Source organism: Nicotiana tabacum, chromosome 5 (genome assembly GCF_000715075.1).
Source record: "Nicotiana tabacum cultivar K326 chromosome 5, ASM71507v2, whole genome shotgun sequence".
NCBI lineage: Eukaryota > Viridiplantae > Streptophyta > Magnoliopsida > Solanales > Solanaceae > Nicotiana > Nicotiana tabacum.
In genome coordinates, this window is record NC_134084.1 from 47,957,227 (window position 1) to 47,984,548 (window position 27,322).

At 37.7% G+C, this 27,322-nt stretch overlaps 2 protein-coding genes across 3 annotated transcripts; one reads left to right on the plus strand and one right to left on the minus strand.

Moving 5' to 3' along the window:
• Positions 1 to 6,866: 6,866 nt before the first annotated feature.
• On the minus strand, positions 6,867 to 21,482 carry LOC107819066 (protein EMSY-LIKE 3). Of its 2 annotated transcripts, XR_001655610.2 has the most exons (11): positions 21,180 to 21,481; positions 20,120 to 20,334; positions 19,918 to 20,027; positions 19,583 to 19,835; positions 19,291 to 19,494; positions 19,113 to 19,181; positions 13,983 to 14,225; positions 13,836 to 13,904; positions 12,690 to 12,753; positions 7,534 to 8,029; positions 6,867 to 7,321 (listed from the first exon to the last, which is right to left on the minus strand). XR_001655610.2 is itself a non-coding variant. In XM_016645140.2 (10 exons), exons 1-10 carry the CDS (start codon positions 21,205 to 21,207, stop codon positions 7,278 to 7,280), a joined length of 1,299 nt encoding a protein of 432 aa, XP_016500626.2. In that variant the 5' UTR covers positions 21,208 to 21,482; the 3' UTR covers positions 6,867 to 7,277. The 2 variants fall into 2 exon arrangements, 1 of the variants encoding a protein (XP_016500626.2); XM_016645140.2 differs by lacking the exon at positions 7,534 to 8,029 and having other exon boundaries at positions 21,180 to 21,482.
• Positions 21,483 to 25,008: 3,526 nt separating this feature from the next.
• Positions 25,009 to 25,800, plus strand: LOC142180774 (uncharacterized). Its single transcript, XM_075252844.1, has 2 exons — positions 25,009 to 25,279; positions 25,424 to 25,800. Exons 1-2 carry the CDS (start codon positions 25,009 to 25,011, stop codon positions 25,798 to 25,800), a joined length of 648 nt encoding a protein of 215 aa, XP_075108945.1.
• Positions 25,801 to 27,322: the final 1,522 nt, after the last annotated feature.

Below are 27,322 nucleotides of genomic sequence, written 5' to 3' on the forward strand. Positions count from 1 at the left end.
GGTCCACATGGAACATTGTGATACCCATGGATCGAGACTTACTGGTGAACACGGAGAATGTTATCCCTTCCCTGGGTACCCTCTGCTCTGACTGGAGGGTAAAACTCTTGAGAAACTGGATTATGCTACCCTATCATGGAGTACAGCAGGCCTCGCGCTCAGGGTAAGTTTTTTGACCGTTAATTTTCAAGTTCAATGCTTTCTGCTTCGTTCTCACTTTTGGTTTTTCTTCTCTTCTTTTTTTAGACTGTTGTTTTGGAGATTGAGAGTTCCCGACGAGAGGCGAGGCATAATGCTATTTTCTAGAAGATGGAGCAAAAGTATCGCGTGTAACAAACACTGTGAGATCTGTAGATGCTTTGGTGAGATCGGCAATTTCCAGGCTCTCCAAGTTGAACTAAAGGAGAAGGATGACGAGTTGGTAAGAGTCATCAAAAAATGCAGCATTCTCTAGGGGGAGTTGAGGGATAAGGAAGAAGAACTTGAAGTGAGAAAGGGGGTCGTGGCCCAATGTGCCTATCTTCAAACCCAAGTGGTATCATTGCGCACGGAGCTCGAGGAGTATCAAATCAAAGTGGATACTCTGAGTGTCAAGGTAAATGAGAAAGCAGTAGAGTGGGAGAAGGCGGAGTTGGCCCTGTTAGGGCTTGCAAGGAAAATGGAGACTTTGGAGATTGGGGTCTGCATTCTTCGTTCTGAGCAAGAGAGTGCTCTGGAGACGGTTAGTTACCTTAGTTGTAAAAACTTAGTTCGAGTAGGTTGAACGAAGTTGAATCAAATCCTAGTTGATCATGGCCGAGGGCTAGTAAATGTCGGTTCGAACGAGGTCGAACATATCGTAGGTTTATTTATGACTGAGGGCCACATGGGTGTTAACTCGAACGAGGTCAATGTAACCTATATTTAGTTATGGCTGAGGGCCGAATAGGTGTTGATTCGAACAAGGTTGAATGTAACCTATATTTAATTATAGTCAAGGGTCGAATAGGTGTTACCTCGAATGAGGTCAAATGCAACCTATATTTAGTTATGGTCGAGGGCCGAATAGGTTTTAACTCAAACGAGGTTGAATGTAACCTATATTTGGTCATGGTCGAGGTCCGAATATGTGTTAATTCGAACAAGGTCGAATGTAACCTATATTTAATTATGGCTGAGGGCCGAATAGGTATTGATTCGAACGAGGGCGAATGTAACCTATATTTGATTATGGTCGAGGGCCGATTAGGTGTTAACTCGAATGAGGTCAAGTGTAGCCTATATTTACTTATGGCCGAGGGTCAAATTGGTGTTGATTCGAACAAGGTCGAATGTAACCTATACTTAATTATGGCCGATGGACGAATAGGTGTTAACTCGAACGAGGTCGAATGCAACATATAATTAGTTATGGCCGAGGGACAAGTAGGTGTTGAGGCAACGTTGCTTTAGCTATACATTTGGCAAAAATATGGGTGAACTTCATGCATTTGTGCTTCGTTCATACACTTGGAGAAATTTACATATTTTCCGGGCTGGCATTCCAGTATAGTCTATCTAGTCCCTTCATTTGTCGACCTGGAGAAGTATATTGAGAGGTTGAAGAATGAACTAGCCGTCATGTATCTCTGTCCGCACTTCAACTTGAAGTGTTCCCCTTGTTGCCTTGTTAAAAACCTCCTCGAGAAAACCCAATTGGGACAAAACTCAAGTGAGGGAAAAAAGTATGGCTTGGAGGACGCTTCTTCTTAAGAGTTGAAGTACTTGAGGTGGGGGTGATATTCTAGTTGTTTTGTAGCAGTTTTCCTTCCATTGTTTCTAGTTGGAATGACCCTTTCTTTGTTGTTGCCGTGATTTTAGCCGTCCCAATTTGTTCCCAGTTTACCTTCGCGTGGGTCTTTGCTTGCTTGTGTTTTAGCTTTGAGCACGTAGTCCCCGATTTTAAGTGGTCTGGCCTTTGCCTTTTTGTTGTAATAGCATTATGCCTGTTGTTTTTGGGCAATCATCCTTATGTAGGCCATATCCATTCACCTCGTGCGTACGTAGCCCCACAAATAGAAGCATATATTAATTCAATTCACCTATAGGGTTAATTCCCTCTTACAAGGTTAGAAAAGAGACTTACCTTATCTCAAAGCCTACTTTCAGGTCCAAGATTATGCTCAAACCCTCAATTCGGTGCCGAACAATCCAAAACTAATCAAATGGTGTATAAATTAATCAATACATGCTCAAAAGTTCATATTTCAACTATTAAAGTGATTACCCAACCCCAAGTGTAGGATTCCTAAAATACACCCCCGGGCCCACGTGCCCGGATTCCGAAATTTTTTGAAGAAAGTTGTTACCCATAACCTTATGAACACAAATATATGATTTTCCCTAAGTTCCATAACAAATTTCGTGGTTACATCCCATTTTTATCAAAAACCTAGGTTTTCACCTAAACCCATAATTTTCACTAATTTACATGTTATAATCTACCCATAAACTATATATTTAACTCACATTGTATAGAAATTACTTACCACAAAGTGCTAGGTGAAATCTTCTCTCTAAGATCTCCAAGAATCGCCCAACAATGAAAGAAAATGAGCCAAAATAGCCTAAGTGCCGTTTTTAAAAGATGATTCTGCCTTGGGGTCCTTATACGCGATCGCGGCCAAGCTCTGGTGATCGCAATGGATAAACTGAGGAGACCAAAAAAAGTCTCTACATGAATGCGGGGCTAGGCACGAGAACGCGAAGGGAAACAAGGGTGGACTAGTCCCAGACCCAGGCTTCTACGCAAACGCAGCCCTTCTAGCGCGAATGCAAAGGCCCAACCTCCGCGAACTCTGTCCTGCCTACGCGAATGCGAAGGAAAAAATGCCCCCAGCCTCGGTCCCCTAAATCCTTCTACGCGAACGTGAGGGTCCTTTCGCGTTCGCGTAGAAGGAAACCAGAACTAGAAATTTTTGGTTTTTCATACTTTGCTCCGGGTGATCCAAAACACACTCGAGCTCCTCGGGACCCCGTCCATCTATACCAGCAAGTCTGTAAACATAATCCAGACCTGCTCGAACTCTCGAAATGTGTAAAACAACAACAAAACCAAGAATCATACCCCAAAACTAAATTGAATCAAAATATGAACTTCAAGTTTCCAAATCGCTCCGGATGCACCGAATTATACTTAGACTACTCGGAATGACACCAAATTTTATGTGCAAGTCTTAAATGATATTACGGAACTATTTCCGATTTCAGAATTCCATTCGGACCTCGATATCACAAAAACCTACTCCAAACTAAATTTAAATAACTTCAAAAACCTTCAAAGAACCAACTTTCACTATTAGGCGCCAAGATGCTCCCGGGTCATCCAAAATCTGATCCAAATATATGCCCAAGTCCGAAATCATCATACAAACATATTTGAACCGTCAAATCCTGATTCTGAGGTCGTTTTCTCAAAATGTTGACCGAAGTCAAACTTAGCCTTTTTGGCCAATCTTAAGGAACCAAATGTTCCGATTTCAACCAGAACCCTTCTAAATCCCGAACTAACCATTCCCGCAAGTCATAAAATAGTAAAAGCACGTCTGAAAAGTCTTATTTAGGGGAACATGATTCTAAAAATCAAAACAACCGATCGGGTCGCTACACCATCTTTCCTTTACAACCTAGGTCTCAAAATGTTATGAGCAAAATAATCAAGGCAACTCCAACATACGTTTTTTTCAATGGAGAAGGGTCAAAAATACCCCTTTACTGTGCAAAAAAAATCATATACTCTTTGTTATACTATCAGTCCATTACAGCCCCAGCGTTATAAAATTGGTACAAAAATATCCTTCTGTTGCTAGAGCCCTCCACCATGGACACATCATCCTATATGATCTGACATTTTGTTGAGATGGATGTCATGCAACATGCTACCTCACCGCCTCAATCCCGTTTCACCTCTCCGTCATCTTTTCCTCCAATACCAACTCTCTTTTTGCCTAACAACCGCCAAAAATAGCTTGGCAAGTCCATCAGCCGAATAAAAACAAAGTTTCAGGAAAGGCAAGGCAAAGAAATAAGTTCTAGAGTGAAGTAAATATTGTTGCTATTCAAGCATCCATGACAAATAAATAAAAGCTCCAATTTATTCCAAATTGAGCTATCTACTATGATTGATGAACAAATAAGAAGGATGCCATCTTTGAACTACCCCAATAAAGACAAATAGAGTACATGTGACTTTTTTTTCTTTTGGATGACCACTGAGTTTTGTTCGAACTATAAATATGGGGTTTTATTCTCAATAATAAAGACTACTATATATGCCCCTTAACCAAAATTGAATGAGAGTTTTGTTTAAACTTTAAAACTGGATCAATGTCTGCTTTGGTAACTGGTTTTTTATTTCCGAAGTACCATTCTCTAATGTTATATAGAATAATGGATGTATTTTTCTTGCACGCATTTTTATCTTTCTTCAATTCAATTAAAGATTAATTAATTCGTATATTTGAAAATTCAATATCAATTTACAAGAAAATATAGAACACCCACATAGTACTTTACATGTATATCTATACAATAAAAAATAAATATAATGGCCTCAAAAAATTAAGTATATCTATATAGAGAATCTTGCGTTGTGGAGAAGGAGCTGAAAGAGGTTAAAATTTTTGAGTCTTGATGGCATTGGGAACTAGTAATGTTCAGAAAAAGAATACTCCAGTGGTGTTGGAGAAAATAATTGGGAGAGAGGGTAAAATGGGGTAGGGCAGTGAGGTGGCATGTCATATGACGTCCACCTCAACAAAATGTCAGACCATGTGTGATGATGTTAGTTGTTAGTCCCTTGACAAAGTTCATCGGCAAATGTGGGTTGTAACAAGGATTTGCATGATGACCTTGACACACAACCTGAAAATTAGGGCTATACCATGACGGGCAACTCGGCATGACGGGCTATACGGGATTGACAAACACACCTTGACAGAGACAAGACGTATTTCACATGGACGTGCGAGTTGGCATGACAATGGCAAGGCAAATCCATGTCAAGGCAGGGGCCAAGACATGGCAAGGCAAGCTATGACATTGGCATGGACAGATTTGATCAAGTTGGGGGCGACTTGACATGCGCAAGCAGCTGTGGCAGCGGGCATGTGTGGCTAAGTCATGGGCGACAAGCTATGGCCATGACATTGGGGCGGAGCAGTGTCAAAGGGCAAGGCTGGGCGTAATGCTAGCCTTGGGCGCATAGCAGTTGGCCAAAATAAGCAAATGCAATGCACAAGTAGCGATTACAAAGTGTGTTGGGCACATGGCAGTGCAGTTGAGTGGTTACAACTATCACATCCAAGCATGTTTGACCATTGGCTAAGTGGATGCACGTTTTTATGCATGTCTCTCATGTTTGCTCATCTGTTGGGGATTTTCAACTGATTGTTTTAGATGTTGCTATGTGTAGTTGGGCAGCCTGCACTATAAAAACGTGCATAGGGTTGTTCCAAAGGGAAGAACTTAGTCTTGTGGCAAAGTGTTAACCAAAAACGTCTAAGGGTAGGAGGTCATTTTGGGGCCGGGAATTAGGGTGTTCTTTGTTCTTGGCCATAGGGTTGACTTTATTGTGTTCTTGTATTTCACATATTAATACGAGTTGGGAAGAAATTCCTGTAAATTTCATGTGTGCCTTTACTTTACTTTGCTGCCTAAATTATTCTAAGTCCCAAACGTCCCTAAAAATATTTTAAGTGTTGGAAGGCTGAAGTCAAGGCTGGGCTTGACTGTCGCATAGTGGTGAACCTCGGGCAGAATTCGGACTGACATAAATCACCCCTGTGACATTAGCCATGGTGTAGGACCCTGACGGCAGAGGAGTATTTTTGTGCCAATTCTATAACGTCGGGGGTTATGATGGACCGATAGTACATTGAGGTACAAATAATCTTTTTCGTATAGTAAAGGGGAATTTTTTTTTTGGCCCTTTTTCGTCTTTTCAGTTGTAAATAAATGAGTAACAGCCTAAAACTAAAATCTACAACTACAAAATGCTCAGCAATTTCAGGTCCTTCACCACTATGAAAAGTCTTTTTTTTGAAGCAGCAACAAAATAGTTGGTTTTCTTCAAATTTCTGGTGCAGGAATAGAGTTTTGAAGTTAGGATTTCATTTTTCCTCTTCATTTTTTGAGAAGAAATGCTTTGTTCTTCCTTTTAGTTATAGATCACCAGTTCTGGAATGTATTCATTTTCAGTTTCCATTAATTTTATGATAGCTTTCTTTTCAATACTTTGTACTTTATGCTTCGTTTTTTAATAACAGGGAATGGGTCTACCGCTAATAAAAGAGTTTAATGCAAGAAAATTAATGTTGGTAAAGATTGGAATTTTTATTTGATTAGATGGGTAGTACGGAGATGGATATGGTGGAAGAAGAGGAAAACATAATAATAAAGAAAGGAGATAAATTGCTGCACTTGACCAGTGGTGGAGACGAGCGAGAAAATGGATGGGTTTTGCAAGTACAATCTGGGAGCACAATGTAGAGTGAGAAGAAGGATTCGGTAGAAAGACAAAAATATCTTTATATTTAATGTGTTGGCAATGTGCTTAGAGGGTTAAATTTGAGAAGTCAAAAGTGGGAAGAGTGCTAACCTATCCCCTCTCATCTCTATATATATAGATATATATATCATTGGATATAACACCTGAAAAGAAATTAACCCCTTCCCACCACCACCACCTTCTCAAATCACACCACCTTTCAAAAGCTAAGATTGGCAGCAAGCTACAGACGCAATAACGGAAAAACTATAGGGAAAAATAGTGATCAGTTGATGCACTTTCAATGCATGTTCAGATAAAATGCAGTTGGGGAGAGAAGAATTGCGCGAACTGGCAGTTCTGGAGCTTCAACTGAGTTGTTTGTCATGATTCCAATGAGCACAAGAAAGACAGGGATGCCATAATTTAGGCACCAGCTGTTAATAAAACTATTTACATGATCACATGCTAATTGCTAATGTGATAATTTTACAAGGGCAAGAACCTGCAACTACAGGAAACAATCACCAAGCTACAGACTGGCCTATGCTAAGAATCTAAACTAGAGTAACTTATTGTTAGCATACATTTTCTGAAGTAGGCATTATACAACAGACTAATATTAATCTGGTGTTTTAACGTAGTGGTGACCATCAACAAAATATATACGCCCCGCCCATTTGGCTGTTAGTTAAGTGACAGCAGTTCTTCACAGCTAGTTAAGTGACAGCAGCTCTACACAGCTAATTACCATTTACGAGATGTCTGTCTATCATTCCTGATCCATCGCTTGCCCATGCATGCAATGCCGTTCATCTGCAACAGTATTAGTAAATGTTCTGATCAACAAGAAAGGAAGATGTGAAACAACAGAAAGTCAAAAGCAGTGCCTTTACATAGAAACCACGCATGCAACAGACAGCGATGTTAGGCTCAACAATTATGACACCAGATGCTACGAGTAGCAAAATTTTGAGGATTTGGAAAACCATAAAGTTCCAGTTCATTACTGTCATTCATAGTTTTACCTTTATGCAAACACATGGGGCGATATTTAGGTTGTGTAAGTCCAAGAAGGACAACAGGAACATGATTTAGTGCTTCCTCGAGTAAAGCTACTGACAACAACATGCAACAGAGGAAGACCAATCATCTATGCATTTTAACTTTCTATGTGGTACAGACACATCCAGTTGCTCTGCCTCATAATGTTTTCTGCTTTGATTTCTCCATCAATCCATCTCAATCATTAACCCTGTTACAACCTGAAAAACTTCTTACTTATTTCACCTTAAAAATGTACATAATGTGCTGATCCTTCCACCAGAGGGAAGGGTTGGCTGACCAAAGAAATGGCCAGTAATAGACAAAAGTCCACTAAGATGGTGGTATTTTGGATATACACATCACAGCCAGTATGTGAATTTGATTGAAGCGAAATGAATGCATTGAACTGCACATGATATTGGAGGCGGAGGAGACAGCAGCTTGGTTTTATGGCACTTCCTGGTGATAAATTTCCAACTGGAAGGAGGGAGGAGCGTGAGAAAGAGAGAAAGTAAAGGAAATGATTAGAATATATCTTGAAGAATAATATTTCCTCCGTCACAAGAGAACAGTAGAATTACTATTTAGGAAATCAACAACATTTTTGACAACTATTTTCAAGCATCTTCTAAATTTTATTCAATACAAAATATTGCGATTAACATTACTTCTATACAATTTCTGAATATGTCAATTTATTTTTTTAAAAATCAAGGAAATGAAGCCCAAATTCACATTGAAAATTAGATTAACTGACAACTAGTGTTCCGCACCTACCCCGACAAGGCCGTTCCTGAATAACCTGTCCGGATGATCACAGGTGTCCGGGTAGGTACCTACCCCGAACCAAGAGACGCCAAGATATCCGGGATCCTACATTAATCACGTCCTGCAATTATAATTCAGCTAGCATAACGGATGGGATTCACCTTTACTGCTTGTAACGTCTATAACGTGCAGGAGGGATTCTAGGAAACGGTTACCAGTAGGATACCCTATAAATATTCCCACTCCCCAACATTGTAACACATTGTGATTCACTCAATATTATATACTGAAAGTCTGGCAAAATTGTTGTGTTCATTTTGGTCATCAATCAATCATCAACTGACGCAGATTCATCAGTAATAATCACTTTCACTCTCTCTCTTTATTGTTATTTTAGCGCAATTATCTACTGTATAGTCTTTTATACTCAATTAATCGAGGGATTAGGTAAAATTGATTTAATTCGATTGTTTGTGGCCAAAAGTACAAATTCAATTGCTTAGCCTATTAAAAAAAATTAGGTTAAACACTATTATTATTTTTGGGGTGTTTGTTTTCTTAAACAGAAAGCCCATTGAAGGATGGATATTTATGGTCGTGTTTCCAAAATATGCAGGAACGGAAAACATAAAGGGAACTAAGGGATAGGTCAGGAAGTGTTCACTGGTATTCTATTCTAACGTTCCCCAGAAATACCCTAAATCTTCACAACTACAATTTCACCAAAAACACAGTTGAACATTATCCCACTTGAAAAGAATGCTCCAAATCAAGCAATTGAAGCAAGCTCAATATGGGCCCTATTCATCTGTTCTTTCAAGCTACCAGTTGCGCTACTAGTCCTACACTCTCCTTGCCTCAACACATTATTCATTAGCAAAAGTAGCAGTTCCACAGCTCATCCACGGGCACTGCATTGAAACCTCTATCAGTTTGAATCTGGGGCATTCTCGGTGATCCTAGATTCTCTTCTTTGCATCATCATAATCCTCCGTTTCATTTGATGCCCCACCGAGGATCTAACTAAACAGTCATGGACCTTCCATCAAAATAAACTAGTATCAACTATGATAGAATATTTTTTCTACTAAGACTTTGAGTCACCTGTTACCGCAAAATCCATGATGTTCAGATCCTAATTAAGTTTCATATAATTTATATTTATGCAGATGACCACAGCATCCACTTTGATTTTAGCAGGTGTTTATTTTGCTTTTATTCCCAGGGTGGTTTAACTTATGCTTATCGATTTCAAAGGGAGGATATCATCTTATAGTTTAGAATGTAACTTCACCTTTTTCACATTTTTATTTCCCTTCTACATCACGTAATTTCAAAAGTACAACGTTACTAGAGGCTTGCTTGAGGCCAAGTTAAGCCTTGAAACTACATGCAATGCATGTTGAACACTTCACCTCACTTTGGCAGAACTTCAACACAGCACCAAGACCTAAAGCGTGCATGTGCTCCTAATTTCCCATGGGCTTGTCAGGCAGAACTTCAATGCAGCACCAAGACCTAAGGCATCCACCTAATTTTCGATGGGCTTGTCTTGAGCTGAGATCACACACTAAAGATTTCAGCAGATCTTGGTGCTTTTCTGATCTTGTTGCCTTGGACATCAGTGCATGGTTTGTTGTGTCATATGGTATTCATCGCATCAGATGTTTTTTTTCTTGAACAGTAAGAAATCGAGCTATATTCCACAATGAAATGATATGTCATACAAATAACTTTTTGTTTTCCAGTAGCGAGAACAATCATTTAAATGTAGTGTCTTGTTCTTGAGAAGGGGAAGAAAATGAGAGAAATGAATCAGCAATCTATTAGGCTATGTTTACTGAATTCTATATAAACTATGTGTGAGAATGCACGGGAGAAAAATCTATTTATTAACAATGATACAATGAGCCCTATATATATTACATATTCTACTCCTACTACATATGGGACTACTACTACTACTATATATGGGACTAGGACATATTTACACATAACAATCTAACACTCCCCCTCAAGCCGGTACATAAAAATCATATGTACCGAGCTTGTTACATATGTAACTAATACAAGGCCACTAGACTCTCGCTGAGCAACAAAACCAAGTGGTTGCTCATAAGCTTGGCCGAAAGGCCGCCAGAAAAATTTGAAAATAGTGAGACTAAGCCGAATTCCATACTACAAAATAGGTTTTAAAACACCACAAGAAAACAGAAACTTTTATAAAATTACTGTTCGCAACGGGAAATTACTAATCACGTCGGAAAAAATAAAAGTTGTCAGAATTTGATGTAATTTATATGGGTAGGCTCGGAATCACTGGACGAGTAAGTTGTCATGCAGAAGTTTTGTCAAAAAGTGGCCGAAATGGCTCACACGCGTTGGAAAAGTTATTGTAGCTCGCCGGAACCCTAGTTCTGGCGGCGGCGCATGGAAGCTTGTGACTTTCTGCCGGAGCGATTGACTAGGGTTTTGTCGCCTGACTTTTCCAAACAAAATGGTAGTTTTGGTTTTCGCACAACACTTACTGATGAGGAGATAACGCAAATCAATCTTAAGTTGTCAACTGGAAAGACGCACGGTGACTGACTTTTCTGTTCAGATGGTACTGGAATTTTTGGGGTTTGGTCGCACAAGGGTTTTGGATGTGATGGTGGTACTGGTATATGCACAGTACCACTGTAGCAGTGATAAACCCTGGGAACAAGACGAAGTTGTCAGAAAATTGCACAGCGATAATTTTCTCACTGAAGCTCTGATACCATGTGAGAATGCACGGGAGAAAAATCTATTTATTAATAATGATACAATGAGCCCTATATATAATACATATTCTACTCCTACTACATATGGGACTTTGACATATTCTACTCCTACTACATATGGGACTAGGATATATTTACACATAACTATCTAACAACATGCATGTCAAGGAAAGACAATTTTCTACTTAATTTATGATTCTGTAAGATATATGACAAAAGCAACTTAATATCAAACAGAAAAACAAGCATCAAAGGAACAAAATCGAGGTAACAAAATGGAGGGTGTATCCTACTGTAACTATTATCTACACCAAGATCGCAACCAGAAGCCATTCCTATGCCAAGTAGGATATTTTACTAGTACTTGAAAGAGTTATACTGTGCGACGTGCTTGTTCCACATCATTCAAATGGGAAAATATACGGCATCTTACAGGCAGACGATGAAGGATTGTGGGATCAAGGCAATAATTTTATTTCTACCTTCTCAAAAGAAAAGGCAATACATTTTAGTTGTAACAAAAAATAAGAAAAGTCTAAGCACCACAACCAACGAACAGTCCTTGTTCAACACAAGCCATACAATCCACATACTTGGTTTCGCCAATAAAAGTTTCTCATGGCTAAGGTTTTGGTGCAGGAGAAGAGAACTTCATTAACATTCACTGATAATTATCAGTGAAGAAATCTCAAGATACATTAACTGAAAATTTCTAGAGGGTACTTATCATTTTACTTGATTAAGAATGGGTTATTTTAGGATATGACTTAGATGTCTCGTATTTCTTGAAAAAGTAATTAGAATGATGGGATTGGGTATGAAATCAATGATCTCGATGAGATTGATATTAGCTTTGTAGATGATCCTTCTAGAAGAGGGGGAGTCTAACAACCTTCCTAGTTATTTTGTTCTCTATTTCTATTTAATAGGATCCTGAGGAAAATGATGGAAATGGCAAACTGTTTCAAGGAATTTCTGGCACAAGTATTCAATTAGTTCGGACTTGTTTAGAATTGAATTGGAAATTTGCAGGTAAAAGAGTAATTTAACAAACATTGGATAAAACAGTATCGGAAGGTTCACAAGTAGTTGAATACTTAATTGATAATAGTTTGAATTTGAAGTGCAAAGTTAATTTCCTTGAAAATCAAGATCCTTATTTCAGACAATAAAAGAATCTCGTCAAAGATCTAAACTAGGACTTGAAGTAACTATGACTGGCATGGTAGCGGTTTCGGATGATCACAAATCCACAATCAGAGCCATTTTTCATGTTCTCAACGAAAAGCAATGAACACGGAACGGCAGTATAATAGCATTGTTTTATACTATTAACAGTTTTTTTGTCTAGCTAGAGGGTTTTGTGTGGTCCTTACAGGCTTGAAGCATGAAGAGTGCAACTCGCTGGAAACCAATATAAGATGCAAGATGTTAATGATTAGTCAAATGTACATCGTAACACAAAGCAAACAAAAAAAAGAACCAAAACAATCAATTATGACCTTAGACTTCGAGAATAGTACTGAAAGTTATCCAACTTAAATGCAATTACAATGAGGCCCAAAATGAAAAATAAATAGACAATATTCTGGCACAGTTCATACCACTATCTCCATCAGATATCTCTCCAAGCCTTGAAATAGCATCCAGAAGTGCTTGTTCATGCTCCTGTACAATATAAGCAGTTAGGCTTCTAGCGAGACTAAAGTGTGAGCAGGACAATCACCAATTCGGTACTTCGGTTCGGTATTTAAAAATTTCGGTTCATTATTTCGGTATTCAGTTTATCAATTGTGTATACCAAATACCGTAGTTCGGTACGGTTCGGTATTTCTTACTTTGATTCGGTATGGTTTCGGTTTGATACATTAACGGAACAGTTAGGGCGAAGGACCTTAAACCTCAGACCATGTCACCAAAGGGTAAGTAGGAAAAGCCACTGTTGGCCTTAAAATGAAGTGCCCACTGCCCAGTAACACACTTCCTTCAATCAAAACATTAATCAAACAATGTTCCATTCTAAAATCAAACAATGTTCCAATCAAAGCCACTGTCATCCTCCGTGTTTTATTAAGCTTAGGACTGTAAAAGAAAAGCCACAAGTTCCAGGCATATAGAGCCAAGACAGCAACAACGAAGTACAGAAACTAGCCAACAAAATAAACGAACTAAGCAACTAGCCAACTAACAAGACTAATTAAAGTACATAAACACAGAAAGCAGCAGAATTAAAGTACATTAAACAATTCACACAGATGACTAGAGAAGTTGTCCATCCAAGCACCTCGGCGCCGAGGTCGTGAAGTCCCTGTGACGATCTGTTCTTCAATCGCAGCAGTCGCAGTCACCGCAGCCGGTCTGTACTCTGTTCTTCACTTGTTTGAGAAGAGAAACCTAATTCTAACTTAGAAAGTGACTAAGAGAGTAAGGGCAGAATAAGAGAGACTATGACTTGGGCTTAGTCTTATTGGACTAGAAATAGAAACTTGGGCTGGGCTAGGGCAGTGTAGGTAGGACTAGGATAGCTGGATAAGAAATACATAAATAATTTGGTATTTCGGCATTTCGGTATACCGAAATATCGAAATTTTAATACCAATGAAGTAAATGGGGTCGGTAAAGCAAGGTGTAGATATTGTAAGCAAGCTTATGCTGAAATCGAAATACCGAATTAATTCGGTCCAGTTCGGAATTCGGTTTTTCGGATTTTATGCCCACCCCTAATCACCATAAAGATGGGTGCCACTAACCTTCAATACCTTCTTTGCCTTCTCAACCTCCTGAGGGTCTGGATGAACAGCACCAAAGACCCTCTCCACCTAACCACATTCACCAGTCAATGAACAAATGCAGAAAGGTAGTATTTTTGTATCAAGCAGATATCAAACTGCGGTTACCTCTTTAATCAATGTATCAGTGTGAAGTAGCTGAATATCATCATATCTCTTCTTTGCTATGCCATTCTGTGATGATAGAAAATCTTTTCTGGATTGAGCTTTAGGCAAACCCCTACCTCTACCTGCAGCTGGAGCACTATCACGTCCAACAGGTCTATTCATGCAACGCCCTAATCCACTGTAATTTCCATGACGAGAAATTCCAGGATCTTCACCCTCCCACTGGATATCCTCTGGAGAGATCTGTCAAAGAAGACAGTTAAGTCAAAACCTCGAATAAGCTCTTCAAAATAAACAAAGAATGAGTCAAATCTGGTTATATATGCAAGAATTAGGAGCATTAAGTAAACGATGATAAATGAGGAGCTAAGTACATTGACTATAAGACCACGCCTAGTTTGAGAGCAATTTGGGACACAAGCCAGTGTCGCTAAAAACCATGCACTTCAGAGAAGCAATGTGAAGCGAGGGGTTGTCGCTTCATAGGTGAAGCCATGCACTTCAGAGAAATATGCGCTTCAAATAATGACGTGTGCAGTGATCCAAACGAGAAGCGGTGAGTTTTTTCAACTCTAAGGATTTGTACTAATGTCTGCATCATTTTATACCAGATGCTGAAGTTAGTTATTTTAATTGCAATTTAATTATTATAGTACTAAATTCACATAGGCTTGGTATTTTTTTAATTTTCCGTAAGTGTGAGATTCAATTCAAAGAAGCGTGCGCTTTACTTACCGCGTTCCACCTCAAGACTTATTGACCTTGTCTATTCTTCGTGCTTTTCGCTTTTAAAAACATGGCTAATAGCTTTTAAAGACACGGCTAACAACTTTTTTCAATAGGAAACAGATATACCAACGAGACATGCAAGTGTTAGTAAAGCAGATCTATTTAACGCTTAAAGCGATAAGATAAAGCAATCCAAAGCAAGGTTTATACCTCATGGGTGAGGCGAAGTAATTCTAAGAATGAGGCATAAAGTGATCTGGAAATAAACAATGGATTCTTTTAATACTCCCTCCATTTCAATTTATGTTAACATATTTCCTTCTTAGTCCGTGCAAAAAAGACTGACCGCTCCATATTTGGAAATAATTTACCTTTATGCAATGATTTATAACCACACAAAATATATGTACCTCATTTTACACCACAAGTTCAAAAAAAATTCTCTTTTTTCTTAAACTCCGTGCTCAGTTAGATAGCTTCACATAAATTGAAATGGAGTATGGTTTTGGAAGATCAAAAAGAAAAGAGAGGAAAAGAGACCTTTTGCTACTTGGGTACTAAGGACTCTTTACATATGCTATCACTAAGATTGTCAATGGTCTGACTCAATCGGTTATTTTATTTTATGAAACTGATGCTATACTAATACTTCGATCAATCTACTGCTTATAGCCAAACTTTGTAAGTTTTTTGAACCGTCTCAATTATATTGGTTTATCTTTGGTATGGTCCAATGAATTTATTTTTTGTACTTTTAAAAGGGTATATAACAATATGATACTCCATCAGTTTCAAGTTATGTGAACCTTTAACTGGGCACGGAGTTTAAGAAAGAAATGAAAACTTTATGAAACTTGTGGTCATAAACAAGCCATAATCATTTGTGTGGCTATAATCTTTTTGAAACTTGTGGTCTTAAACATGTCATAATATTTGTGTGAAACGAATTGAAAAGGAAATAGGTACATATAAATTGAAATGGAGGGATTATTAGGATGTCTCATTTGTTATAAAACCACTAACAAGATTAAACATAAGACAAAAAATACCATTATCACTATAAATTCAAGAATAAATAAATTCATTGTCACTATAAATTAGAAACACAGTATTACAATGAGTGCATTGGAAGTACACCAAATATTTCTTTTTAGGTGCAATATGCTTTATTTACTATTATAATGTACATCATTTGAAAGCTTTGACTGTTGTCAATATTGCTCCATGGATTAAAACAGATAAAAACTAAAATTAGGTAGATCAACAACAAAGGAAAAGAGTTAACTGTGCGATAGATCTTGACATTAGTTATTTTCATTCATTTCATTTAATTTTTAGTACATTGCATTTCATTTTATTGCAACTGGAAGAACATTAACTAGAAATCCAGTACTTGTAACAAGTAGAATAGAAAAAGGTGATTTGAGGCTATAAGTTGACATCTGAAATGAATCTCTATTAACTTATTGCATATTCTAAGTTGTAAACTTCCTACTCTCCATATCTCTCCACGTGCAAAGGGATATCCTATAAAATAAAGAATGTGGAGGGGAAACACTCCAGGTTAAGAGGGTGTTTGGATTGGCTTTTAAAAAGCAGCTTATAAGCTAAAAGTTAAAAGCCAAAAGCCATAAGTTGGTAATATCCAACTTTTGGGTTTTGGCTTATTTTTGTACTTTTCATGCCTAAAAATTAAGTGCTTTAGCACTTTTTATCATTGCCAAACACCACAAAACTAGAATAGTGCTTAAAAGCCAATAAACACTTAAAATAAGTCAATCCAAACACCCTCTTGGTTGAACTGATGGATCTACATGGTAACTTTAAGTATTCTGACATGCATATAAAGTTCCATAAGTTCAATTCAATTTTTTATTTTATTTTAATATAAACAGAAAATTTGTCGGTTATTTTTTGATAAGTGTTAATGTTGTTAAGCAAAAGTAGCTGTGAGGATGTGCCAGAAGTTAAAACATCAACCTAACAAGGGCATCAGTTCCATCATGGAACCAATGCAAAAACTCAGCTCCGTCCTAGTTTAATCTGTAAGAAGAATGAGAAAACTAAAAAAAGCTATCTACATCTTGCACATTCTGCATTTTACACCAGAAAACTAAGAGAGATAAACTGTTATATTTGAGCTAGTATGTATTCTCCCTCTTTCCTTCGAAACATCTGAGGGTTCTTTCTTTTCAGATCACCCACCATATGATTGATGGGATAGTTTCCCAAATCCTTCTCTTCCCCTCTTCCACTTCTTTACCTGTCCGGCAGTAAAGAAGTTGTTTAATTTTCCAACGCATTCTCCAGTTGATTCCAGAATTACCGGAAAACAAGTTCCAAAGGAGTGCCACTGGACAGCGCAAGAACAGGTGGTTAGCATCTTCGGATGCCATCTCACACATGTAACATTAGATGCATAGAAACATTTCTCTTTGCTGGAGGTTTTGTGGAGTTAGATCAGCCTCATATGCTAATGTCCAGCAGATGCAAGATGCCTTGTATCGGGATCTAGACCTCCAGATCTTTTCCCAAAGCCAATGGTGTCTATCATCTAACGATGCATTTAGCATTTTGTAGCATGAATTGATATTGAAAATGCCGTATTTTTGTAGCATCCGAAAACGGCAGTCCATGGTGTATGATGTTCCGTGAAAGTTCCCAAGTTGCTGCACGAGATGCATGATTCTCTGCAATTCCCAACCATTGGTGCTCCTTCTAAATCTAATGTCCCATCTTGTGGCTGTGATCAATTGGTCAGTTTCAAAATTCTTTTGCACTTCTAGGCTCTACGTTCTTTTGGTTGTCGTGGTCTGTTATGCTATCCTTTCTATTTCTATTCATCTGTTTCTTTTGATTCACGTCTTTGTCTTACTTTTTTCCTTCTTTTGGTATCCAAGAAATCCGTTGTTTACACCTTCGTAAAGTGTCCTACATTAGTCGAGAGAATGGGTGGTTGTTGTCTCTCTATATGGTCTTACCCTATCCTCGCCTTATTAGCTATCTCTAACAGTTAAGCGTTGGTCCATTCTTGGTTTACCTAATGTTGGGCCCCACGTTATCTTGTCCACGAACCAAATGTCCAGTCGTGGGGTTCGGAGGTGTCACGTCTCCCAGGTCCATTTTTTTAACAAGCTTCAAAAATCGGGGATAATAAGTTCATCCCTCTACCCTTCTCTACTTTTTTATTGTTAAAAGATATTTGTATTAAAAAGTAAGCAACCAGAAGGTACTTAAAAGATATTTAAAGGACAGCATCACTGTTGAATGTGCAATGGACTCAAGAAATCTATCAAGACCTCTATATCATTTGCAATAGTCATGTTACACACACAAAAAAAACAGTAAGAAGATTAATTTGTACTTAATACTCCTTCCATTTCAATTTATACAGCACATTTTGACTCGGCATGGAGTTTAAGAAAGAAAAAAAAAGACTTTTGAAACGGTCTTTAAAGCATAAAGGTTAAAAGCTATGTAGTCCATAACATTTGTGTGGCTATAAAAGCTTCTCACTAAGGGTAAAATTGGTAAAATGGAAAGTATAAAGTTAATTTGTTTCCAAATATAGAAACATGTCATTCTTTTTAGAATGGACTAATTAGGAAAGTGTGCCATATAAATTGAAACGGAGTAGTAATAATAGAAGATTCAAACTTGCTCTCAAAAATTCATGCATTCCTTTCCTTCCAAAATAGTCCACCACACAGCTGAAGGAATCGAATTCCACGTCTTCATTCTAGCCTTTTCCAGTCCGAGCAGTAGCACTACAGCAACTCTGTTGTCCTAGGCACTCTACCCCTCTCTACTTAAACGTCACACCCACCAGCCAGGATTCGACCTCGTGTACGTGCACCTACCATAGATCTCTCGCTTGCACTGTACTACCTTTGTTTTTTTAACGAAACCCCTAGAGGCCTTTTGATTCACTTCTTCCTCATCCAACAATTTCCACTTTCTTCTTCTAATATGTAAGTCCTCATACTACTTTTGATTCTAAGCTTTCTCTTTTTCTTCTCTCTTTACTCTATTAGTTCAGTTACTAAAGAAAAAAAAAAACGAATGTTACAAATTAACTCTCCTTACTGAATGGTTAATTGCAAACTGAAAAGTAAATTTGTAACTGAAATTATTTTTCTGTGGCCTCGTTGAAATTACGTTTTAATGATGTTTAATTCAAGTTGATGGATAAATATTGTCGACATTATATACACTAGAACTAGTAATTATTATTGCATTTGATTTTATAAAAATAGATTTGGTAATTTATGCATTTTCCGCAAAATGCACAATTCACCTCGAAGGACTTCATAGCTTTTTCCGTGCTTCTCTTTTAAAAGCACTTAGGACACAAGCAATTAATCAAAATGCTTATTTCATGAGAATATAGCATCTCCTTACCTCTGCAAGATTGACCCATTCCCACATCTCATTTGCAGTACCCCTATCATAAACAAGAGCATGTCTACCCTGCAAAAGTGCATCAAGATTCAGCAACTAACCACAAGAAATAAATAAATAAATATATAAATGAATGACTAAACAAATAAATGAACTTCAGTCAAAGAATCATGTGCACCTCAGCTGCATTGTAATCAGTTATGACCGCTTCATAATAATTATTGTCATCAGGCCATCTAGTTCTTACTTTCCTTCCAATCAATGGATCAGATGATGCAGCTTCAGCAGCTTCAGAAACCCGGTTACCAAATTGGCCTCTTCCAGATGGACCAGAGGAAGGATTATGCATTTTCACTGAAGACGCACCAGGCATCATCTGGCCCTATGATGAAATAGCAGTAAGATACTCAATACCGAGAATGATTTGAAAAATAGATGGTAAGCTTGCATATCTTTTTGTTCTGACTTACAGATTTATGCTTTTTGCCCTTAGGCCCCATCATACGCCCTCTTTTAGCAGCGGATGAAGATGTCTGGTTTGCAGCAATCGCAGCAGGTTGATGAAAAGTAGGAGATGGTCCGGCAAAGGAGTGAGATGGTAAAGATGAGGCTATCTTCTGTTTCTTCCTTGAAGCTGATACAGAAGGACTGGGCATTGGATCATGAACAGCTGGACCAGTACCAAGCATACCGGGTTCATGTCCCCTAGATTTCCTCCACTCCCTAAAATCAATAGTCAACATAACTCTAGAATGCAGAACAAAACCAAGAGTTAGCAAGGACAAGAGTTAGCTACAAAGCTAACCTTATTCTTCGTATAGCATCGTCAGCATTTACTCTAGCAAGAAGTTCTCGATGTTCCTCATTGGACAATCTTAACTCTTTTCTTAACTCAGTTATGAGGCTTTCCTTCTCCTGAAGAAAATACATTCATTGAGGAACCATTTATAAACCTGATCAAACAAATTCGAATATTAGATTCACAAGTATATTATAAAAGATGGTACCCAAGTAATGGCATCAGCTTGAGCTTTAAAGGCTCTTAGAACTGAACTGTATGCTTCTTGCTCAAGCTGGTGAATTTGGGCCTCCATGTCAGTTTCACCATACATCCTCGCGCGAGGTATAGAACCTCTGACAGCAGATCTTCCATTTCCAGCAATGCGGCCACCACCTCTTGGAATCCTACTTTGATGTGACGGAGGTAGATCATCATCCGTTCCTGTAACAAGTTTACAGGTTCTTCCTATTAGAGTATACTAACCATAGTTCTAGTACCATGCATTATATGATACAAGTTGTGACACTTTTTCACATAAGCACCAACAAAAGAAATTCTCAAGAACCGGCTTGTGCTAGGAAAACAGTGATCACTTTCTATCATGAAAGACCTTTGAATATAAAACTTAAACTGCAGCAGGTGTACCCCTAAAAAACATTCCAAACTAAGATTTCATTTTTCCGTGGTATTAGAATCTCAGTCCTAAAGACTCTTGTAATTTCTTTTGTTTTTTAATTATTCAGATCAGTTTGTGTGAGCCTCGAATCCACCTGATACCTGCTCCCATCCACTAGCACAAGATTCTTTAGGCAAATAGGAAGAAACCACTTAGTGTTTCTGCTGGGTTTTGAGCAAAAGGCTTTTAATTCTACATCAAGATTCATTTTAATCATGTAATTCAGCTAAAAGAATACCGAGGCAGAATTACAAGAGTCTTAAAGAATGAATCTTGAAGGTAGCATACGCATCTAAACTAAAATTCAAGAAAAACTACTTTCACATTCCGCTGCTCAATGAACAAATGAACTGTTTTCACTTAAAAGTAATTCCTTACCTCATTTAAAACACATCAATTCTTACAAGAAAATCAGTTTAAATTTCACCCAAGAAAATAGGTTCTAAAGTGGGCATAAGCAGCAAAAGTACAACCACAAGAAGTTCATATTAGAACCAATGCACATGATAATTCCACTAACCCTAACACCAAACCACACTTCAAAACCCTAATTGAGACTTCAAAACGCAAAGAACAAAAAGATCAAACATTTTTTAAAGAAGAAACTCACCGCTGCTATCATAGGGCTCGTAGTCCATAGCCAGATTATAAAATGTAACAGAAAAAGGAGAGTAAAGCCGCAAATATATGTATATAGTACAACCAAATCGAACTCAAAACAGATAAAACACGAAAAAAATCAAAAGAGCCGTAAAAGGAAGTATCAGTTCTGGGGGGAACGCGGACGTGAATTGTGCTTTTAGAATCCGATTTAGTTGAAAGATTTGAATTCCGCCTCTTTTTGTACTTTTGTTTTTCGAGGTTTTTGACTCTGTGAGTGTGTGTTTTAGACAAGAGAGTTGCTGTGATGGCAAGCCTTGAGAGTTTGAGTCTCCCCAATAGCAAGGTGGGGAGTTCTTGGAGGGAAGGATGCCGGGGGTCTATTTGGAAACAGACTCTCTACCCTAGGGTAGGGGTAAGGTCTGCGTACACACTACCTTTCCCAGACCCCACTAAGTGGGATTATACTGGGTTGTTGTTGTTGTTGTTGAGTGTGTGTGTTTTAGTTCGCTGTGCCAGGAGATGGAATCACGTGCGGAAAGAGCTAAGGGTTCGTTTGGTTCAGTTCTGAGAATATAAATAGGGGTGTTCATGGGTCGGTTTGGGTCGGTTTTTCCCTAAAAAGAAACCAAACCAAGTAAGTCGGTTTTTCAAATATTGAAACCAAAACCAACCAATTAACTTGGTTTTTTATCGATTCGGTTTTTGTTGGTTTTTCAGTTTTTTCGGTTATTTATCGATTTTTTTCTTAAATATGAGGCATACACTACCAAACACATATTTCAACGATTATATCTTCAACGTAACACTATCAAATCAATTGCTCTTTGAGAAATCTATCATTTACCAAGATATGTTGATGATAATTGAATTAAATATGATGAATAATTTAAGTACTCAATAAAAAATCAATTATTTTTAACATGAAATAAGTTCTTGTATTTAGCAAAAGAAACTATCAATCAAACTAGAATGTAAAGGCAAAGAATTAGATTATTATAATAGCAAAGAACTAGACTAAAAATACAAATGACTAATATGTACTATAAAATTTTAGAAACTTTATATAAAAATAGACATATACATAGGTGTAATAATAAATTTAAATAGCTACTTTTATAGTGGTTTTGGTTCGATTTTTTTGGTTATTTTTTATTAAAACCAAAACCAAACCTATTTGATCGGTTTTTAAAATTCAAAACCAAAACCAAACCAAACCTAAAAAGTATCGGTTTTTCGGTCGGTTTGGTTCGGGTTTTTGGATTTTTATGAACACCCCTAATTATAATTATCTCACTTTATTACCATTTTAGTATAAAATTTATATTAATATTATCTAATATTTAATACATCCTATTTTAAACATATTAAATAAAGCACAACATATAGGACTCTATAAGTTAATTAGAGTAATGGAGTCGCCGCCTAATATTTAAATACACTAGGATACTTTAAATGGTCTTGGGAACTAGTAAAATTTTAGGTAAGGGTTCAAGTTATCTCAACGGGAAGGAGTTAGTCATGCCTCAAGATCCACTAAAGTATGGTTCTCGATTGGTCTTAATAAACATAATGATGGATGAAGTAAAGAATGATTGGTATAACATTTACAAAAAAAAAAAAAGGAAAAGAATTTGGTCAAAAGGATGATTAATCATGTGGTGAGTAAATAATAAGAATATAAATATTTATGAGTAGTAAAATATATATGCGGTAAAATTAGTGGATGAATGAAGGGGTGACACGTGGAGCTGAAGACAGATAGGATGTGAATCAGCGAAAAATCGATACCGATTGCAAACATGTGACCGGTGCTGAATGAATCCCGAAGATATTGTAGTCGATGACAAATATTCAAAATATTGGCATCGGATAGCATTCGATGAGTAGTCATTACAAAGAATATCTGCATTCACAACCAACCGTTATGCAACCATCAATCACGGTTTTAAAATCATTCAAGATGAACTTGATTTGGGAATCTTGTCTTCCTAAATAAAGCTATAAATAGAGGAATTAGCATTATTTGTAGATACGAAATATTATGTACACAAAAGTCAACTCTCGTTTTTTAATATTATTCTTTGTCTTTATTCTGGAATATCATTCTCACTTTTGTTACCAGAGAGGCTAAGTTCATAGCCAGGCTTGTATTTCCTTTAAATTTATTTCATAATAGTGTTTATGTTCTTATTCATTTTATATTTTTGGGTCAAATCGATCACTTGTCTATAAATCAAATTACAAATTTAATTGTACCGTTTTACGGGTAAATAGTTTGGCTCCTATCTTGAGGCATAGATAATTATGTAATTGCTTTGATCCATTTATCTGTTACTAACAAATTTTTATTCCTTTCTTTATAAAAGAAAAATCAGATATGGTAGCTAACAATGTCTACAATGTTGGAGCACACAATGAACGTGAAGATGTGTTTTAGCATAATGATCCAACCAGCAAAACCTGCAATAAAGGAGATGAAACAACTCTAGTTCACGAAGGTCAGAATCTTTGATATGGGAAGAGACCAACTCCTGATGATCTGGATAATGAGCACGTTGTTGAAACAATCAAAATCTTGAGAGAGCAACAAAGGTCAATTATGGATCACCTCTCAAGATAAGATCAGGTGATGACGGAGTTGAAACATACGTTATCAGGTTCTTCCCAAAAATACCAGTGGAAGAGCCCTGATTCCTCCCAGCGTTCCAGTAAATCAAATAGTTTAAAGAACCAGGAACAATGCTCCAAGGGAGGAGTTCGGTTTTGAAGAGGCAGGAGGCACCGAAAGTAGATCTGGAAACGAAAACAACATTAATGACCCTTTCAAATCCGAGCTCATAATATTCATAAGAGAATTGAATGAAAGAATGGACCAGAATGCAAAGGAATTTCAAGAAGTATATGCAGCTGCCATTTAGACCAAGTACGGCTCTGGAGTTGATCCCAAAGAGGTTTAAGATGCCGGATATACCAAAATATAATGGGACTCTGGTTCCAGGAACAAATCACGACCTATACTACGACATTAAAGGGAAATGACCTGGACCAGTATGAGATCGAATATGTTTTGTTGAAAAGTTTGGCAAAACCCTGACGAAGGGTGCATTAACTTGGTATTCTCTCTTACTTAAGCATTCCATTGAATCTTTTGAAATGCTTGTATATTCGTTTATCAAAGCTCATGCTTGGAGCAAGAAAGGTTCAGGCAAGGAAGAAGGATATATTCAGAATATCCCAAGAAGAATCCGAACTATTGCAAGAGTTCGGGATCCAATTTCAAACGGAAAGAATGTTGTTACCAGCAGTACCGGATGAGTTGGCAGTGGAGGAATTTACAAAGGGTCTCAACCCGTTGAGTTCCGATGCCTCCCAAAAAATGAAGGAAAGTTTGCTAGAATTTCAGGCAACCAAATGGGCAGATGTTCAAAATCGCTACGAGTCAAAGATCATGATAGAATATGATCAATTGGGTTATTCGGTATCTTCCAAAGGATGGAATCATGATCGGAATCAAGATAAGTTTAAAAATGATTTTGATGTAGATAAGAGGTCCTCTAGAAGTCGTTTTCAGCCTTATGAGAGGATTGATGGGCGTAGTAATAAAGGATTTCAATCATCAGATAGGTTCACTTCCGATAGTAGGGCAAATCGTGGTCAGAATAGTAGATCATTGTAGGAGAAAGAGACGTCGGGTTCCCAAGATTCAACATATCCCAGATTATCTGACTACAATTTCAATATCAGCTTGATACAATTGGTACGACTATGAGGAATATTAAAGAAGCTAGGTTCTCGAAACCAATCCGATTAGATCTTAGCCAAAGAGATCCTAATCTATGGTAGAGTTCCATGGAACTCACGGCCACAGTACTGGGGATTGCCGACACCTTCACGAAGAAGTAGCAACATTATTGAAGAATGGTCACTTTAGAGAGTTTATGAGTGACAGTGCCAAGAACAACTATGGGAGAAACCAGGATGTTGCAGAACCATCAAAACCAGTTGCAGGGTCACCTCGTATGACGATAAACATGATCTTCGATGGAGACGAAGTAAATGGGGTGACGTTTTCAGCAGCAAAGAAGACGAAGATATCAGTGACTCATGGCAAGAGGATTCGGGAGGTCTCAAAAGATGACATCACTTTCACAAAATAAGATGTTAATGGATTTCTTCTTCCGCACAATGATGCTTTGGTAAATTTTCTTAATGTTTTAGATTTTAAAATTTAACATGTGTTGGTGGATCCAGGAAGCTCAGCCAACATCATACAATGGAGAGTTTTTGAGAAAGCAAAGCGGACCGGAAATATAGTTCCGACAACAAAGCTTTTGGAGGGATTCAACTTAATAAGTGTCACAATCCGAGGAGAAACTTTGCTGCCCATACATGCTGAAGCAGTAACGAAGAACACCATGTTCGAAGTGGTAGATGGCAACATGGATTATAATGTAATCCTTGGAAGGCCATGGATACATGAAATGAAGGTTGTACCTTCAACATACCATCAACTGTTAAAATTTCCAACGCCGGAAGGGATCAAGTATATTAGGGGAGATCAACCGGTTGCAAGGGAGATGAATGCAGTAATCGTTTCCAGTAGCAAGATCAAAGAAACGAGCAAATAGCAATTACAAGAACTGATGCCTTCTTACATTTCAATTGAAGATGATAAAGACGAGGAGTCATCAGAATTATATCAAGTACCGAGGTCTTTCTAGGTACCAAAAGAGACGGATGCGGCCAAATCAACTGCAAAAGAGCTCGAACAAGTGGCTTTGTTCGAAGAATTCTTGGAAATAAAATTCCATTTAGGAACGGGGTTAAGTCCCGAACTCAGGCTAAAAATTATGAATTTTCTTAAATCTAATGTTGATTGTTTTTACATGGTCGCATTCAGATATGACAGGTATTCCATTGGAGGTGGCGGTCCACAAGTTGAGTCTGGATCCTAACTTCCCTCCGGTAAGGCAGAAGAAACAATCAATAGCAGAAGTCAAAAACATGTTTGTTAAGGAAAAGGTAACTCGGTTACTTAACATAGGTTCAATTTGAGAGGTAAATTACCCTGATTGGCTAGCTAACATAGTAGTAGTGCCTAAAAGAATAATAAATTTAGAATGTGTATAGATTATAAAGATTTAAATAAGGCATGCTCTAAAGACTCTTTTTCGTTGCTAAACATTGATCAAATGATTGATGCTATGGCGGGGCACGAGTTAATGAGTTTTCTTTATGCTTATTCCGGGTATAATAAAATTAGGATGGACCTAGAAGATCAAGAGAAGACTTCTTTTATCACAAATTTTGGCACATGCTACTATAATGTAATGCCTTTTGAGCTTAAAAATGTAGAGCCACTTATCAGAGGCTTGTTAATAAAATGTTTAAAAACTAGATAGGTAAGAGAATAGATGTTTATATTGATGACATGTTAGTTAAGTCTCTTAATGCAGGAGATCATCTTAAACATCTCCAAGAGAGGTTTGACATTTTGAGAAAGTACAACATGAAACGCAACCTAGAGAAGTGTGACTTCGGAGTTGGTTCTGGTAAGTTCTTGGGGTTTCTGGTCTCTAAAAAAGGAATCAAAGTAAACCCCGATAAAATCAAAGCCATCGAGGATATCTCGGACTAGCTCACAAGTGTGAAGGAAGTACATAGGTTGACTGATAGATTGGCGGCTCAAGCAGGTTCATCTCGAGGTCTTCGGAGAAGGGCCATCACTTTTTTCACTTTTGAAAAAGAAGAACGATTTCATATGGATGGAATGCCAACATGCACAGAAAGATCTAGAAAGATACATGTCTAGCCCTCTATTATTGTCAAAACAGGAAGAAGGTGAGCAACTATTGATTTATCTAGCGGTTTCGGAAGTAACGGTAAGTGTTGTTTTGGTCCAGGAAGAAGAAGGTACACAATTTTCAATTTATTATGTTACTAAAATATTATCAGGAGCGGAGACATGATATTTTTACCTTGAAAAGTTGGCCTTAGCTCTCGTGGTTGCCTCTCGAAAGCTAAGGCCTTATTTTCAGTGTCATCCAATAGCCACTGTGACAACCTTTCCCTTGAGGAATGTCCTTCATAAGCTTGAGTTGTCGGGTAGTTTGGCTAAATAGGCAGTCAAAGTTAGTAAATTCAACATTG